The 16,336-nt window shown below is 34.6% G+C and overlaps 1 protein-coding gene across 25 annotated transcripts in view; it reads left to right on the top strand.

Annotated features, from left to right (window-relative positions):
- EHBP1 (EH domain binding protein 1) overlaps positions 1-16,336 on the top strand; it is a 330,801-nt gene that overhangs the window by 220,070 nt on the left and 94,395 nt on the right. For all 25 annotated transcript variants that reach the window (XM_074011670.1, XM_045369202.2, XM_074011677.1 and 22 more), the window contains 3 exons: positions 8,256-8,434; positions 9,353-9,401; positions 13,839-14,741. In XM_074011670.1, coding sequence (XP_073867771.1) covers positions 8,256-8,434; positions 9,353-9,401; positions 13,839-14,741 — 1,131 coding nt within the window. The remainder of the gene's footprint in view (positions 1-8,255; positions 8,435-9,352; positions 9,402-13,838; positions 14,742-16,336) is intronic.

The raw sequence follows: 16,336 nt of genomic DNA, 5'->3' as shown, positions 1-16,336 counted from the left end.
TAGGCCTTCGAGATAGATGCAGTTCACCAAGCTGGGGTCAGTTTTACAGTAAATAATGTTGCCTGGTAACACAGCTGACTTCTCACTTTTAGCATAATCCAATATATTTCCATGGAATTCATGTTAGAAGAAGGTAAACTTGAGAGCATTTCTTCATGGAGAAAGAGTTTAGTTAACCTTTTCTGTTGGTTAGCCGTTTCTCCCTGGAAAAATAATTGATATCATTATACAAAATTGAGTCTTCTAAGCCATGAATAAATATCTCCATCTTGGCCGGGCACAGAGGCTCACGCCTGTAATCCCAGCGCTTTGGGAGGCCAAGGCAGGCGGATCACGAGGTCAAGAGATGGAGACCATCCTGGCCAATGTGGTGAAACCCTGTCTACTAAAAATACAAAAAATTAGCCGGGCATGGTGGCTCGCGCCTGTAGTCCCAGCTACGTGGGAGGCTGAGGCAGGAGAATCGCTTGAACCCGGGAGACAGAGGTTGTAGTTAGCTAAGATCGCACCAGTGCACTCCAGCCTGGGCGACAGAGCGAGACTCTGTCTCAAAAAAATATAGATAGATAGATCTCCATCTCTTTAGATTTTCTTTACTTTTTCGCAGTAAATCTTGATAGTTTTTTTTTTATAGCAGTCATGTATATTGTTTTTGGATTTGTGCCAAGTACTTGACATTTTTATGCCACTATGGATGGTTTTCAAATTTTTAGTTTTTGTTTTTGTTAGTTGATAGGAATACAGTTGGTTTTGTACATTGATTTTGTATCCAACAGCTTGCTAAATTCTCTTATTAACTCTAATAAGTTGTAACTTCTTGTGGATGTTCTACATACTCAATTATATTATTTGTAAATAATGCTTTACAATTTTGTTTCTTTTTTAATATGTTTACCTTAATGTCTTTTTCTGACCTTAATGTACCAGCTGGGACAATGTTGAATAAAAGTGGTGACAGATGCTCAATCTTAAATATTTCACCCTTGCAATATTTGCTGTGGCCTTTTTAACAAGTTAAAGAAGATTCTATATTACAGGTTGCTAAGACTATTTGTTAGAATATAAATGGACATTATTTTATTAAATGTTCTTCTGAATCTGTTTAGATAATTATATTATATATCTTTCCTCCAAATCTGTTAATTGGTCAGGTTACCTCAATAGATATGCTGACATTAAGCCAAGTATGTGCTCTTGGGATAAGTCTGATTTGTTCAAGATGTGTTATCCTTTTTTAATAAATTACTAATATTTTCATTAAAACTTTGCCTCTATGTTCATGAGAGTTTTCTTTAATTTTGCCTTTGCCTTTTGAGTTTTGGTATAAAGGCCCATGAAATGAGATAGAGAGTAATCTCATTTTTCCAGTTTTCTATAATTTGTGTAATGTTTGAGATACTTTTTCCTTGAATGAATGTTTGATGAAACTTATTAGTGAACCAACTGGAATATTCTTTGTGGGAAGGTTTTTAATTACAAACTCAATTTCTTTAACAGTTATAGAACTCTCTGGGTTTTCTGTTTCTTCTTGTGTCTATTGCAGTAAGCTATACTTTTCTAAGAATTTGCTTCACTCTTTCTTTCTTGGTCACTCACATTACAGGTTTAATTTACTTAGTCCTTTCAAAGCAGCAGCTTTGGCTTTGCTGATCCTCTCTATTATATGCTTAGTTACTATGTTATTATTTTTTGCTTTTACCTTTTTATTTTACTGTTTCTACTTTTGGGGGAAGGGGATGAGGCTCATATTGCTATTTGGGAGCCCACCAAAAGTGCAACTGTACCTCTCAACTCACTCTTCTAGACTACCATTATAAAAACAGCAGAGAGTTTCACTTGCTCTCTAGTTTTCCTGTCTCTCCATGTCTTGGCTTGGAGAGAGTTGGTTGATGTTTTGTAGAAGATTTAAAAAAAAAATTAATTATGGCACAATCTTTCTAGTAGTAGAATAACAAAGCCTAACTTCAGTTTTACCGTGAGAATAAAGTGAAGTGATTTAAATGAAAACACTTTGAAAAAAAAATAATAAAAAAAACCAATACAGAGCTAAGTGTTCTCATTCTCACTGTTGCTAGTTTTTGGGTTCACCAAATGCTTAGATATATTCAAAGTTCCCTCAACCATGATTTGCAATAACTGAGGAAAGTGTCCAAGAATTAGTAGTTGAGAGACAAAAATGTGCTACAACTTAAGCAATGTTAGTATATGTCTCATTGCACTGGACTTAATTAGCTCTTGTTCTAGTTATAGCCAATAATTTGAAATAAAACAGAATGGACAGGTTTATTAACAGAGAGACTCTTGAAGTTGAAATTGTTTGGGTTAATTGCTTTTTTTGAATCAACTAATTAAACATACAGAGGGCAGTGATCTAACCTCTGAAGACGATAAGAAGTTGACTGAGACGTTTGTTAGTATTGAAATATTTACAACTTCTGCTGAAGTCGTACAGCAGTATTATCTTGAAATGTGAAATGCATGTTGTTTAAAAGCACAGGCTTTGGAGTGGGAACTCCTTGGTATAGGAACTCCTCTGCTTCCTGAGTAACCTCACTTTCTCCAACTGTAAATTGGAAGTAAGAGTAGCTATCTCAAAGGAGTTATGAGGATTAAATTAGCTTATCTGTGTAAAGGTCTTAACTTTGTGGAACATAATAGGTGCTCAGTATATAGTTTATGAATTGATGAAAAATTAATAAGCTTTTTTGTAGAGAGAAGAACTGAATATATTACAGTAAAATGAAAATCTATTAAGTGCTACAGGAAGAACACAAAGAATCAAAGGAACACTGAAAAAGGCTTCCTACTGAATGGGAATTGGGAGGAGATTTCGTGTAAGAGATGACATTTGAACTAAATCTTGAAGGTTTGAAGATAGAGTGGAATTGCAGCAGTTGTGCTTGGGACAGAAGATATTTCATGTGGAGGTGATGATGTGTGTGATCCAAGATTGGTGGAGATGGGAGACCTGGAGTTTAGGCAGGAAAGCATAGGGATTTTAAAGGATGGTGAGTAATGCTAGAGAGTAAATACATTGAGAAAGATTTGGGATTCAATGCTTAGAAGTATTTTGACATCATTTTGTATGTTCTTGAGAGCCATTAGAGACTTTAAGCTGTGCTTTAAGAAGACCAATGCTATGACATGGATTGGTTACAGGGGGGGATTTGGAAGAAGGAAGACCTATTAGGAAGATTTTGCAATAGGCAAAAGGAGATAGATTATAAAAACCTTACAAAATATGAGCAAAACTGCCTGTAAATTAACTGGTAAGAGATGATACATGAAGGAAGAATTGAAAGGTGATTCTGACATTAAAAATCTAAACAATTGGGACAATAGCTGTATCATTTGCAAACACAGTGAAAATGAGCAGGTTGTAAAGAAAGATCACAATTATAGTCTTGAACATACTGAGTTTAAATTTTGTATGATAGAAAGGACAGCCAACTGGAAATGTCAACTTGAGATAGTTTGAACTATAAATATTTGGGTATCATCTGCATGGAAGTAATAGTTGGAATCCTGGGAATGAATCAGCTCAAAGTGTGGTAGAAAACTATTTAGAGCAATGCCTAGAGGAATATGTGGCTGTATCCATGGAAGAAGGGCAGACAGCAAAAGAGAAGGAAACTATAGTTAGAGGGATAGAGCAGAAAAAATAGAACTGACATTTCTTATTAAAATTTAAGAAAATTTGCAAGTTATTTGACTAGGTTTTCTGAAAGAAAGCTATTGCCATTATTAGGAAGAATAACTAGGTAGGTTTATTACCTTTAACATGTAATCTATATTAAACAGAAATAATGCATTAAAATTCGTTATATTTGCAAGTGTATTTCTACCTTTTATGGACAGATTTTTGTGTCTTTCTTTCTTTGGAAAGCAACAAATTACAAAGTCATTTAGAGCTTCTTTTTTCACCCACCCTATAGAAATAGATACATTGCCAAGCATTGCAAGTGCCATATTTTCCACATAGAATATCTAGGTGTCAAGATTATTTTCTAGTTAAAGCTTTGTTTGGGGGGGGAGGAAAAAAAGAAAGAAGAAAAGGAAAAAACTTTTTATGATCTTGAAGAAATTCATGGCCTTTGAAATTTCTAGAAGAGCCTCAAAAAATAAAAATTCCTGCTGATAATGCATTGGTGGTGGTAATAATTGCAATTCATATTAACTGAATGGTACTGTTTGCCATACATTGTTCTAAGTGTTTTACATGCATTTTTTTCATATAACAGTATTTACTGAGTACCTATGCTCTACCAGGCACTGTTCTGGGCATTTGATTTAGGTTAATAAATAAAACAAACTAACATTTTTGCTCTCGTGGACATCTTATTTAGTGAGAGCAGACAGATAATAACCAGTAAGCATAATAAATAAAGTATATGGACTCTAAGAAGATGATAAGTCCATGGAAAAAATAGAGCAGGGTAAGTGGATTCAGGAGTGCTGAACTGGGACTGGGTGATGGAGGTGGATTGCTTTTTTTCTTTTCTTTTTTTTTTTGAGATGGAGTCTTAATCTGTCTCCCAGACTGGAGTACAGTGGCGCGATCTCGGCTCACTGCAACCTCTGCCTGCTGGTTCAAGCAGTTCTTCTGCCTCAGCCTCCCTAGGAGCTGGGACTACAGACACGTGCCACCATACCCAGCTAATTTTTTGTATTTTTAGTACAGACAGGGTTTCACCATGCTGGCCAGGCCAGTCTTGAACTCCTGACCAAATGATCTGCCCACCTTGGACTCCCAAAGTGCTGGGATTACAGGTGTGAACCACCACGCCTGACCAGATTGCATTATTAAGTAGGATGGTCAGAATAGGCCTAATGGAGAAGATTGCATTGGAGTTAACCATGCAGATATCTGAGAGAGTACCAGGCAAATGGAGCAATCTGTGCAAAGGCCCCAAGGTAGAAACATGTCTTCGATATCCAAGGAACAACAAAGAGATTAATATGATTCCATTTTGAGGAAGATATGGTTTCAGGCATGATGGAGCTACAGTCCATTGGCTCCTATTCCTGACTCATGGCTGTTTGCTCTCTCCAAGGAACACGTAGGTTAGGAAACTGTATTACAGCCATAAGTTTAAATACTGGTGGAACCAAAGGTGGTGATTCACTGAATTAGAATTCCCCTAACCAGCTGCAGTATAAAAATCCCTGAAGAACATGTGTGCTGACTTGATCAGAGGCACAAAGGAAAAGAATCTCAAAGTGAAAGGACCAGTTGGGATGCCTACCAAGACTTTGAGAATCACTACAAGAAAAACAGCTGTGGTAAAGGTTCTAAGACATGGAATCACTCCCAGAAGAGCATGCGCAAACAGTTTGTTGACTTGCACAGTCCTTCTGAGATTGTTAAATAGATTTCTTTGATCCATACTGAGCCAAGAGTTGAGGTTGAAGTCACCATTGCAGATGCTTAGGTCAGCTATTTTAATAAATTATCAGTTGTTTTTTTCTTTTTAAGAGGTCAATATGGTTCAGAGTGTTTAAGGGAGAGAGCAGTAGTTAAGATCAGAGAGGAAATGGACATGGGGAGAGTGAGGCAGATCTTGTTACTAAACCCTATGCAGCCATAAAAAAGGATGAGTTTGTGTCCTTTGTAGGGACATGGATGCAGCTGGAAACCATCATTCTTAGCAAACTATCACAAGAACAGAAAACCAAACACCGCATGTTCTCACTCATAGGTGGGAACTGAACAATGAGATCACTTGGACTCAGGAAGGGGAACATCACACACCGGGGCCTATCATGGCAAGGGGGGAGGGGGGAGGGGGAGGGATTGCATTGGGAGTTATACCTGATGTAAATGACGAGTTGATGGGTGCTGACAAGTTGATGGGTGCAGCACACCAACATGGCACAAGTATACATATGTAACAAACATGCACGTTATGCACATGTACCCTAGAACTTAAAGTATAATAATAAAAAAAATAAATAAAATAAACCCTATGAGATATGTACCACTAGAATCTGCACTTTACAGATGAGGAAACTGAAATACAGACAAGTCAAGTAACCTGCCACATCTACTGTAAAATCAAGAGCCAGCTGTAACAACAAACAGTTTCATCCAATTATGTACTGAAGGTTTCAAAATGATTTAATTGTTAATTCCTTTATGGCTTTCTGTAAAATATTAGGTAAAAGATCAGTTCTGGAGTAGATGATTTCATTTAACAATGGCTCTATGATTTTCTTTCTCTGTAAACCACCATGACCATTTATAGGGCTTGTTGTAATTTCATCAAAGTTTCTTCAATTGTGTATGACTTCTTTTTGTTGGAAGTACAATAAGCATCCCTTAATACAAGGCTTTTGTATTAGAACCAATTTAAATTTTGGTTTAGTTCTTCTAGCCTTTTCATATTGAGCCTTCTTAGAAACAGAGATACAGTCATAATCATAATGATGTAATATGTTTTCTTTATTTCTTACATACAGAAAGCTATTCTAGATCATAATATAGTGATAATGTCATTTATACATTACCTATGGACATGCTACTGATAATTGAAATGAATCAGTGTAATGATAGTTACAGATTATCTGGCCCATGTATGTATTACCCATGCTTGGAGTGAATCAATACCTTAATAATATAATTTGATATAGAAAAACAATTTAATAAAGACAATTCTTTAAACAATGGAAAGTGTAAGAAAAAAAAATGTTTATGCCTACCTAGTTCAGTGATCCCCTAACTCATCCATAAAACACTCTTCACTTTACTTTCAGGTTAAATGACTAGAGGGATTTGAAAGTCAGTGGATCCTTACATGAAAAGATATTTAATAGTTCACTTTTACACATGTTAGATTGTAGTTAGCTATTATTTTCTAAAGTAAATTTAGTATATTGGGATTCTGTTTTTATCTACTTCATTGTATTAAGTAGAATTGATCCAAACTGTTGATTTTTATGACCTGTGAGCTTTTCAGCATTGACTTCGTAGAGATGATCATTTAAGGAACAGTACTTTGCTAGATTTATGGTTGTTTACATAATATTTTGTTAATCTGACAGTTAATAAAAAATGGGAAGTTATTGTAGTGGTGTTTCATAGTAGTCTTCTCACAGAAGCAGTGAATGCATAAATCATAATTATGTGGGGTTGATGATTTTAATTGTTTGGTACTAACATGCTTTTGTCAAGTGGGGGCATCATTGATCTTTCTTAAGTAAGCAGTGTAGTAAGAATGCTTTGCTTTTTAAACTTAAATGATATTAGGAGTAAATACTTGTTCTCTTTTCATTTTACTTTAGAGGACCTCTATTTAATATGTAAGTTTTCTTATAATAGCTAGCACTTCTAATTAATAGCAAGATTTAAAGTCCAGAAACATTTAACAGTTTTCTTTGTAGTTTCCAATTGTACTAGCCTATAAGGTTACCATCACAAAATGCAGTTGTTATTCAGTAAAAGAAAATGACATGGTTTTAATAATAATAAAAGTTTAGAATAAAATTGTTATTATATAGTCTTAAGTTTGTTGTTATTATTGATGTTTTAAGTATATGAACAAGGATAAAAGTATATACTTATGATTTAAAACACACACACTACTAACTCACCTAGTATTCAAAAGTAGCTCTCAGTGATAATTAGAAAATATTTTGAGCATATCCAAAATACATACTGTTGTGTGCTGTTGCCACCAACACCTGTTGCTAATAACTCTAAAACTGTTTTGCCATCATTAAATTTATATAAGAAGCATGTTTGAATATGGTTATCATTGTGCTGTTTACTTAAAATGCATATATGAGTAATGTATTTTTAAAACTAATGATAATTTTAATCTCTCCACTACGAGAAATTTGTGTTACATTTGGACCTTGAAATACATTATTTTTAACCTAGTCAAAAAGGAACCATATTTGTACATTATTGCATTTGGGGGAAATTTTGAGGGTGTGTGAGTTACAAAGGTATTTAGCCTTAAATATTTCAAAACTTTAACATGATGTTTCCATCAGTAAAGCTCCTGGCCTGTTCTTATGTATAAGTTTAAAATCTTGCATATGTACCTCCTTGTCAGGCAAATGCCAAGGGCTAAAACTGGAGATAATTTAAGATTTATGTCTCCCTCTTGGAGGTTGCAGTTGTCGTGAATTTACAGTTGTGAAGGATCTAAACTGACATCAAAGTGTTCAAATGATCTGATTAGGTCAATTAATGTTGATTTTCATCTTCCATTAAATTCTTTTAATGTCTTCCTCTTTTCATTTTTTTTTAGCCAAGCCCTATACCAAGTCCTGTTTTGGGGCGAAAGCCAAATGCTAGTCAGTCTTTGCTTGTATGGTGTAAAGAAGTTACAAAGAACTATCGAGGAGTAAAAATCACCAATTTTACTACATCGTGGAGAAATGGTTTATCTTTTTGTGCAATATTACACCACTTTAGACCAGATTTAATGTAAGTAGAAACATTTTCCATTCCCTATGAATATTTTGTACATAATAGACATTTTTTAAAAGAACATAAAATAATTTCTTAGCACATGTCCTGAAATAATTTGTATTTATTTTATTACCCCCACCTCTTGCTTTTGAGAGATGTATGTCAGAAAGCTTTTCCTTTTTCATACCTAAAAACAATCTTTTCTCTTTTTAAAGAAAATGGTGGCTGGGCGTGGTGGCTCACACCTGTAATATCAGCACTTTGAGAGGCCAAGGCAGGGGGATCTCCTGAGGTCAGGAGTTCGAGACCAGCCTGACTGACATGGAGAAACCCTGTCTCTACTAAAAATACAAAATTAGCCAGGTGTGGTGGTGCATGCCTGTAATCCCAGCTACTCGGGAGGCTGAGGCAGAAGAATCTCTTGAACCTGGGAGGCGGAGGTTTTGGTGAGCCAAGATCGTGCCATTGCACTCCAGCCTGGGCAACAAGAGCAAAACTCTGTCTCAAAAAAAAAAAAAAAAAAGAAAGAAAATGGTTTTTCTCCTTAATCTCAAAGAACTGACTTCAAATTATTATGAAAATTGTGTTAGTGTTAAAATGAGATGAGACAAATAAGCCGGTAATTCTTTATATTGACAACAAGGGATTACCTCATGGTAAATTTGGTTGTCAAGGCTAGTCTTTGGTCCCCTGCCTTAACCTCTCTTTTAGATGGAAAGCTTCAGGCAGTGAAACGTGTAATCACTATTTTTATTTATTTATTTATTTATTTCCTTAATTTTCCACACTATTAGTTTTGTTGATTGAATTGCTGTGAAATTGCTAGTTACTCTTTAGTATTATTGAATGTCAAATTTTTAGATTCAGTTTGTTTTAAGATCAGCTGTTTTTATCAAATACTATATGTACCCACTGTGCTATTTTCTCCCTCAGTGACTACAAGTCTCTGAATCCTCAAGATATTAAAGAGAACAACAAAAAGGTAAGAATTGATGCGCAAGAAAAATACGTAGTTTCCATTTTGGCTTCTCTGAAAGTCTTTATTTGGAGAAAGTGAGGCAGTTTTATGAGGTCATAACTACAACTCACAGAGTGTTGTCTGCTTACTGCAGTACATTAGGATACATGGTTTACTCTGGTTTATCATGAACTTTTAAAGACTGTAAGTGCCAGGTTGGCATCATATTATAATATGCAAATTATCTTTTTAACTGTTGAATATTTGTTAAAGCATAGTGCTTTTATTCTAAGATTTGGCTTTTTAAAAATGCACCCAAAACTGTTGTGCCATAGCTGTTATGTAAGTATGGAAAAATATGTTGGTTGGGGATGAGAAGAAGAGCCTAATGGGTAAGCAAGAGAGAATACTTAGGTTCTGAGAAGCAAAAAGATATAAACCTTGGTTCTTTTCATTGTCTGGTAAACCGTATACAATTATGCGCTGCGTAACAACGTTTTGGTCAAAAACAGACCACATAGATGGTGATGTACCGTAAGATTATAATACTTTATTTTTACTGTACCTTTTCTATGTTCAGATGCACAAATACTTACCATTGTGTTACAGTTACCTACACTATTCAGTATAGGAATATGCTGTGCAGTTTTGTAGCTTAGGAGCAATAAGCTATACTGCATAGCCTAGGTATGTAGTAGGCTGTACCATCTAGGTTTGTGTAAGCACCCACTGTGCTGTTTACACAACAACAAAATCGCCTGACAGTGCATTTCTCAGCACATATCCCCATTGTTAAGCAACACATGACTATATTTTCCCATATAATTAATCAATGTATTGAGATCAGAGCTTCCCAACTGATATGGGGCAAGGGGATATCGATCCTTTCAGCCTTCAGGGCATCTGTGTAAGCCTGAGTTGCTGGAGCCCTGGACCAGCTAACTGTGGCCACAGGCTGACTTATCTGTTTACCCCAGCACACAGTATGTGTGTTCTGTGTGCAAGGAGGGAAGCACCTAACTCAGCACACAGTAGGGCACTGAATGTTTTTTTCTACTGAATTGAATTCTTCAACTGAAAAATTAATGAAATTTATTATTGTCTTAGAACAGGAGTTCTTAACCTGTGATCTGTGGGTAGAAATCAGGGTGTTCTTTCTTGAACATGGTTGAGGGAAAAAATACATTTTACTTTCATAATTCCTCAACTGAAATTTAGCTTTCCTTTAACTATGAATTTAGGCAATAAACCACCATAGTGTTAGCCATGGCTGAAACTTTGTCACCTTTGGAAATCACAGATATTTTCGATATTTTCATGTCATGCTATAGTTGTTGCTGCAGATATCTGCAAATACCTTATAAGCTTATAACGTCTTCAGATTAATTCGTGCAGTCATAAAAAGCACATATATTACTACTTCCCAAATTCATTTTAAGTAATACTTTCATAGGTGTATTTTTCAGTATAATTGGTTTCTTTTGTAATTCTATATGTTTTATCCATGTAAAACATTATTCTGAGAAGGGACCCATTGCCAAAAGGGTTCATGAGACAAAGTGGTTAATAGCCTCTGGTCTAAAGTTCTTAACATACTTTAAATTAAATAATTAAAATGACTGGTGATACAAAGTCTTGGAACCTTGATAGAAGTTCAGTTAACAAGTCTTTAAATCAAAACAATTTTTCACTTGTATTGCTCTCTAAAACCAAAAATGTGTATTGCCATCAAAAAGGTTTTGTTTCTTCAGCCTGGGGAATGTAGCAAGACCCCATCTCTACAAAAAATGAAAATGTTAGCTCAGCATGGTGGCATGCACCTGTAGTCCCAGCTACTTGGGAGGATGAGGTGGGAGAATCGCTGGAGCCCAGGAGCCCAAGACTGCAGTGAGCTAGGATCACGCCACTGCTCTCCAGCCTGGTTGACAGAGCAAGACCCTGTGTCCAAAAACAAACAAACAATCAAAAATGCTTGTTTTTTTGCAAATGCATAATGCTGGCCATAGAGCAATAAAAACCTGGCAGTTTCTATTGAAATATGCCACCAAAAAAAGATAATCTTTAAAAATCAGTATAGTTTTCTTGTAGAAATCACCCTTCAGATGGGCATGTTACAAAGTAAATTGTTCTCATGAATTATTTCTTGTATAATTTTGGAGAGCCTGTGTCTATTAAAGTGAAGTGCTTCTTTTTCATTAATTACAATTAAATTATATCTTTGGGTATGGCAGTACTTTACCTCCATTTTCTTACATTTGAACAAAATGCTAAGCCAATTTAAATACAGACATGAGCATTATAAAATAAACCATTTTTTAAAGTGGATGTTTCACCTTACTGTTCAAAATTTTGAAAAGAAAATATTGTTGATTCTACCTCGTTATAAATGTGTGAAGAATATGGGGAATCTCATTAAGGCTTAAGTCACACTTCTTTACATTAGCTTTTCGTTAACTTAATAATGGTAAGCATACTTTGGATTTACATATTACTCCATACGGAAGAGCATCCCATTAAAAATTTTTTTCAGTTAGATCTTCCAGTACAGACAATCATGGCTTTTGAAAGGCTTTATCTTTGATGATTCTATTCATTGTATTATTCAATAAATAATTGTTTTTACATCGTCTTTCCTTTCATCATTTGCTGCTTCTTACCTGATAGCTACATTGAGTTGCTACCTGCAAATTACTTCTAGCTTCACACAGTTCTTCCCAATAACCCCATGTGCCCCTGAATGAACTTAAAGCACCATAGGAAAACAATGCCTGTGTCTTAAATTTCATACAGATGCATAACATAACTGGCAGTAACTCCTCCTTACCAATTTAATAACATGTAGGAACGAATAAGATAATTTTCTTAGAAAGACCTCTTTTTTCACCCCACACAAACAGGTAAAAAACAGTAGGTAGTTGACCAGGGCAGAAGAGATTAAGCTTTGGGAAAAGTCCTTTATAAAGCGTAAACCTTGCTTACAAGAAACCTAGTTTGTTTTTAATTTTTTTTTTTAGTGTAATTAGTGTATATAAAATGAATTGCTACCTGAAGCAAAACACCAGCAGGAGTTTCCCCACAAGGAAGCTAATCATTTCCCCGGGTCTGTAAAAAGTGCTGAATAAAAAAAGGCATTTTCCTGTGACATCTGATCTTAACCAATATGTCAGTGTTTTTAGATAATTTGGGAATGTTTAGAATACTGCCTGTGGTGCTTTCCCTGATGGCCTGCTATTGATGCCTGTCAGTCAAGTTGTCAAGACACATGAAAAGGAAAATGACTTCAATTTTCCTAAAACTTGTAAAATAACAAACAAGCCTATACATGCACACCAACTGAGTCATTCTCTCTAGTAAATATTTTGAGGTACCTATATTGTGAAGCCTAGTGCTGTGAAAATTGAAGAGGTTTTAATATCACAATTTATTTTTCATTTTCTTTCTTACTTGTTCCTTAATGTTTGTTAAACTACAAGAATATGAGACAAAGATTAAATTCAAACGTAGAAATTAAAGATTAACAAGTAAGTGCAGAAGACTGATTCCTTCTGAATTGTTACATAGTTTCCTAACATGTCTTTTAAGAAAAAATTTGAATTATGATCCTAGGTTCCTAAAAAGAGTAAACATTTTACGTCTCAGAGCAAGAATATATCTAGAGGGTTCTTTCTTTCTCTGAGAGTATATCTAAACCTTTAGCCATACTTTTAATGCTTCCTAGCAACACAATGCTGTTTTCAAGGGTTAGTTCAGGATAGTAATAATTAATTGTAAATTGAGAAACAGCTTTGATTATTCAAAACTAGAAAAACCTGATGTGCCATAGTCATTTAAAGGCTAACAAAAATAATACAATGCAGCCTTACATTCTCAACTAGGTTGTAGTACTCAGAACATTTCATTCTTTCCAAAACGAATGAATTAAAATGAAGTCACTCTTTTCATTATGAAAATCAGTCTTAATTGAGCATTTAAAAAATGTTTCTGTTTCTACACTTAAATTGCATTTATTTGTATTTTATATCAGGTAATCTAGTAGTTAGTTCTTTTGACTTATCTAGCTGTGCTTTTCTTCACAAATCACTGCAATTACATGACCGTGGAAAAGAGAGGTTGATAGAAATGATAAAGCTCAATATGGATTAGTCTAATGTTTCTTTATACTTTCGTTCCTTATCTTAAAAGTCCATTCTCAGAGTTTTAAAAAATTTAACTCTCATTTTTGCTTATTTCCTTTATTGGAAAAAATATTTTAATTCTTATTTATTACACTTTTTTCTCTTGCCTCTCCCCCCACTTTTACACATGTCTGACTTTTGGAAATTTGTTATTTTCATGTGACATAATGTCGATAACATGTACCCTCCAATAACAACAACAACAACAATTAAAAATGTGCTCTTTTTAAAATGTATGAATTATGTGAACTGTTCAACATATCTTTTGTTTTTCCTTCCTTTGAAGGCATACGATGGATTTGCCAGCATAGGAATTTCCCGATTATTGGAACCTTCTGATATGGTATTATTAGCAATTCCTGATAAACTGACTGTTATGACTTATCTCTATCAAATAAGGGCACATTTCAGTGGCCAAGAGCTAAATGTTGTTCAGATAGAGGAAAACAGCAGTAAAAGCACATATAAAGTTGGAAACTACGAAACAGATACAAACAGTTCTGTTGATCAAGAAAAATTCTATGCAGAGCTTAGTGATCTGAAGCGGGAGCCTGAACTACAACAGCCCATCAGCGGAGCAGTAGACTTCTTATCACAGGATGACTCTGTATTCGTTAATGATAGTGGGGTTGGAGAGTCAGAAAGTGAGCGTCAAACTCCTGATGATCACCTTAGTCCAAGCACAGCCTCCCCTTACTGTCGCAGGACTAAAAGTGACACAGAACCCCAGAAGTCTCAGCAGAGCTCTGGAAGGACTTCAGGATCTGATGACCCTGGAATATGTTCCAATACAGATTCAACCCAAGCACAGGTTTTGTTAGGCAAAAAGAGACTATTGAAAGCTGAGACTTTAGAATTGAGTGACTTATATGTTAGTGATAAGAAGAAGGATATGTCTCCACCCTTTATTTGTGAGGAGACAGATGAACAAAAGCTTCAAACTCTAGACATCAGTAGTAACTTGGAGAAAGAAAAATTAGAGAATTCCAGATCCTTAGAATGCAGATCAGATCCAGAATCGCCTATCAAAAAAACGAGTTTATCTCCTACTTCTAAACTTGGATACTCATATAGTAGAGATCTTGACCTTGCAAAGAAAAAACATGCTTCCCTGAGGCAGACGGAGTCTGATCCAGATGCTGATAGAACCACTTTAAATCATGCAGATCATTCATCAAAAATAGTCCAGGTAAGTGAATTAGAATGCTGAATACTATATTTAGTAATTATTCTCTGTTTTTGTTTCTTTTTGCATTCATAGATGTTGCAAATGATTAAAGGTGAAGTGTAATGTCTATTGTAAAAATTCCTGAGGCATCCAGTAGTGTGCGCCAAAGTCCCCACTATTTGGGAGGCTGAGGAAAGAGGATTGCTTTGGCCTAGGAATTTGAAACCAGCCTGGGTAACATAGCAAGTCCCTGTCTCAAGAAAAGAAAAACCTGAAATATACCTGCTTTATATTTAAGATTTATGATATAATATTTTAAGCCTACAAATCCCAATTTCAACATTGAAGGATATTGTGTAATAAGACTATGAAAAAAAAGTTGAAGGATAAAGAATGTCAACTTTTCAAATAAAAATATTACTTATAAAAACAATATTCTACTATAAAATAAGTCAAAGTTGTTTCAATATTCCATTTAATAAGAACATCATTATAAAAATGTATAATGCCAAAGTAAATATTTCGCATTTTAAGCATTTTCCTTAGATATTTTAATTGGTTTATTTAGTCCCATCATTATTTGTGGTTAAATATCCCAGCAGCATCCAAATTTCTCCTCATGAAGGGAATATTGTACAGTTTTAACCTTTCTCTTACTGATGATATTAATAATTTACTGTTTTTACTTGTATCTCTGGTACAGTCAGTTATAAGATAAACTATTATTTTATGTACTACAACAAAAAAGAACAACATTGTCAATAAAATTATGATACATGGTTTTCCTATCACTCAGAATTTTTATATCTATTGAAAGAGCTCTTTTAGACTTATTTAGGCATAATTTGATCATATTAACACTCTTACATATACCTAAGGAGGAAATTTTAGGCAAAATAAATTGATTAAGGTATTCCTAAAAGTTTTTCACATTTAGAATCCAACTCTTCTGAATCACTTTTTGATTTAGAGTTGTTGGTATTCCTTTTTTTTTTTTTTTTTTTTTCTGCACAGTTATCGTCTGTGCTATCAAAAGCATTGTTACAGTACATGGTTCTCAAAGCCAGATTTGGGGGCCTCTGAAGTTCTCCGAGTCCCTCTCAGAGAACACCCGAAGTTAAAGCTATTTTCATAATAATACTAGGGCATCGTTTGCCTTCATGACACTCATTCTCTCACAAGAGTATAATGGCATTTTCTGAAAGTTACATGATTTGTGATATCTCAACAGATCGAATATAAAAGTAGATATAGGAATTCAGCTGCTTTTATATTGAGATTTATAAAATATGTAAAATAATGCCATCCTTCTCAATTTTTGTTTTTTAAGTAATTATTTTCTATTAAAATGTGTTAACATCTAATGAGTTAATTGTGGCTACTTCTAAATGAAAAAAGTAAGTATTTTAAAATTGTATCAGTTTTAATATCAAAAATGACAAATGTCAATAGATATAATCTATATAAGCAAGAGTTTTTTGGGATCCTCAGTAATTTTTAAGAATATATGGGGATTTTGAGACCAAAAAATTGGAGAACCTCTGATTTTTTTTTTTTTTTGAAACAGAGTTTTGCTCTTGTTGCCCAAGCTGGAGTGCAATGGCACCATCTTGGCT

The sequence above is a fragment of the Macaca fascicularis genome, chromosome 13, assembly GCF_037993035.2.
Source record: "Macaca fascicularis isolate 582-1 chromosome 13, T2T-MFA8v1.1".
Classification (NCBI taxonomy): domain Eukaryota; kingdom Metazoa; phylum Chordata; class Mammalia; order Primates; family Cercopithecidae; genus Macaca; species Macaca fascicularis.
This window is presented reverse-complemented; position numbering and strand designations above follow the sequence as displayed.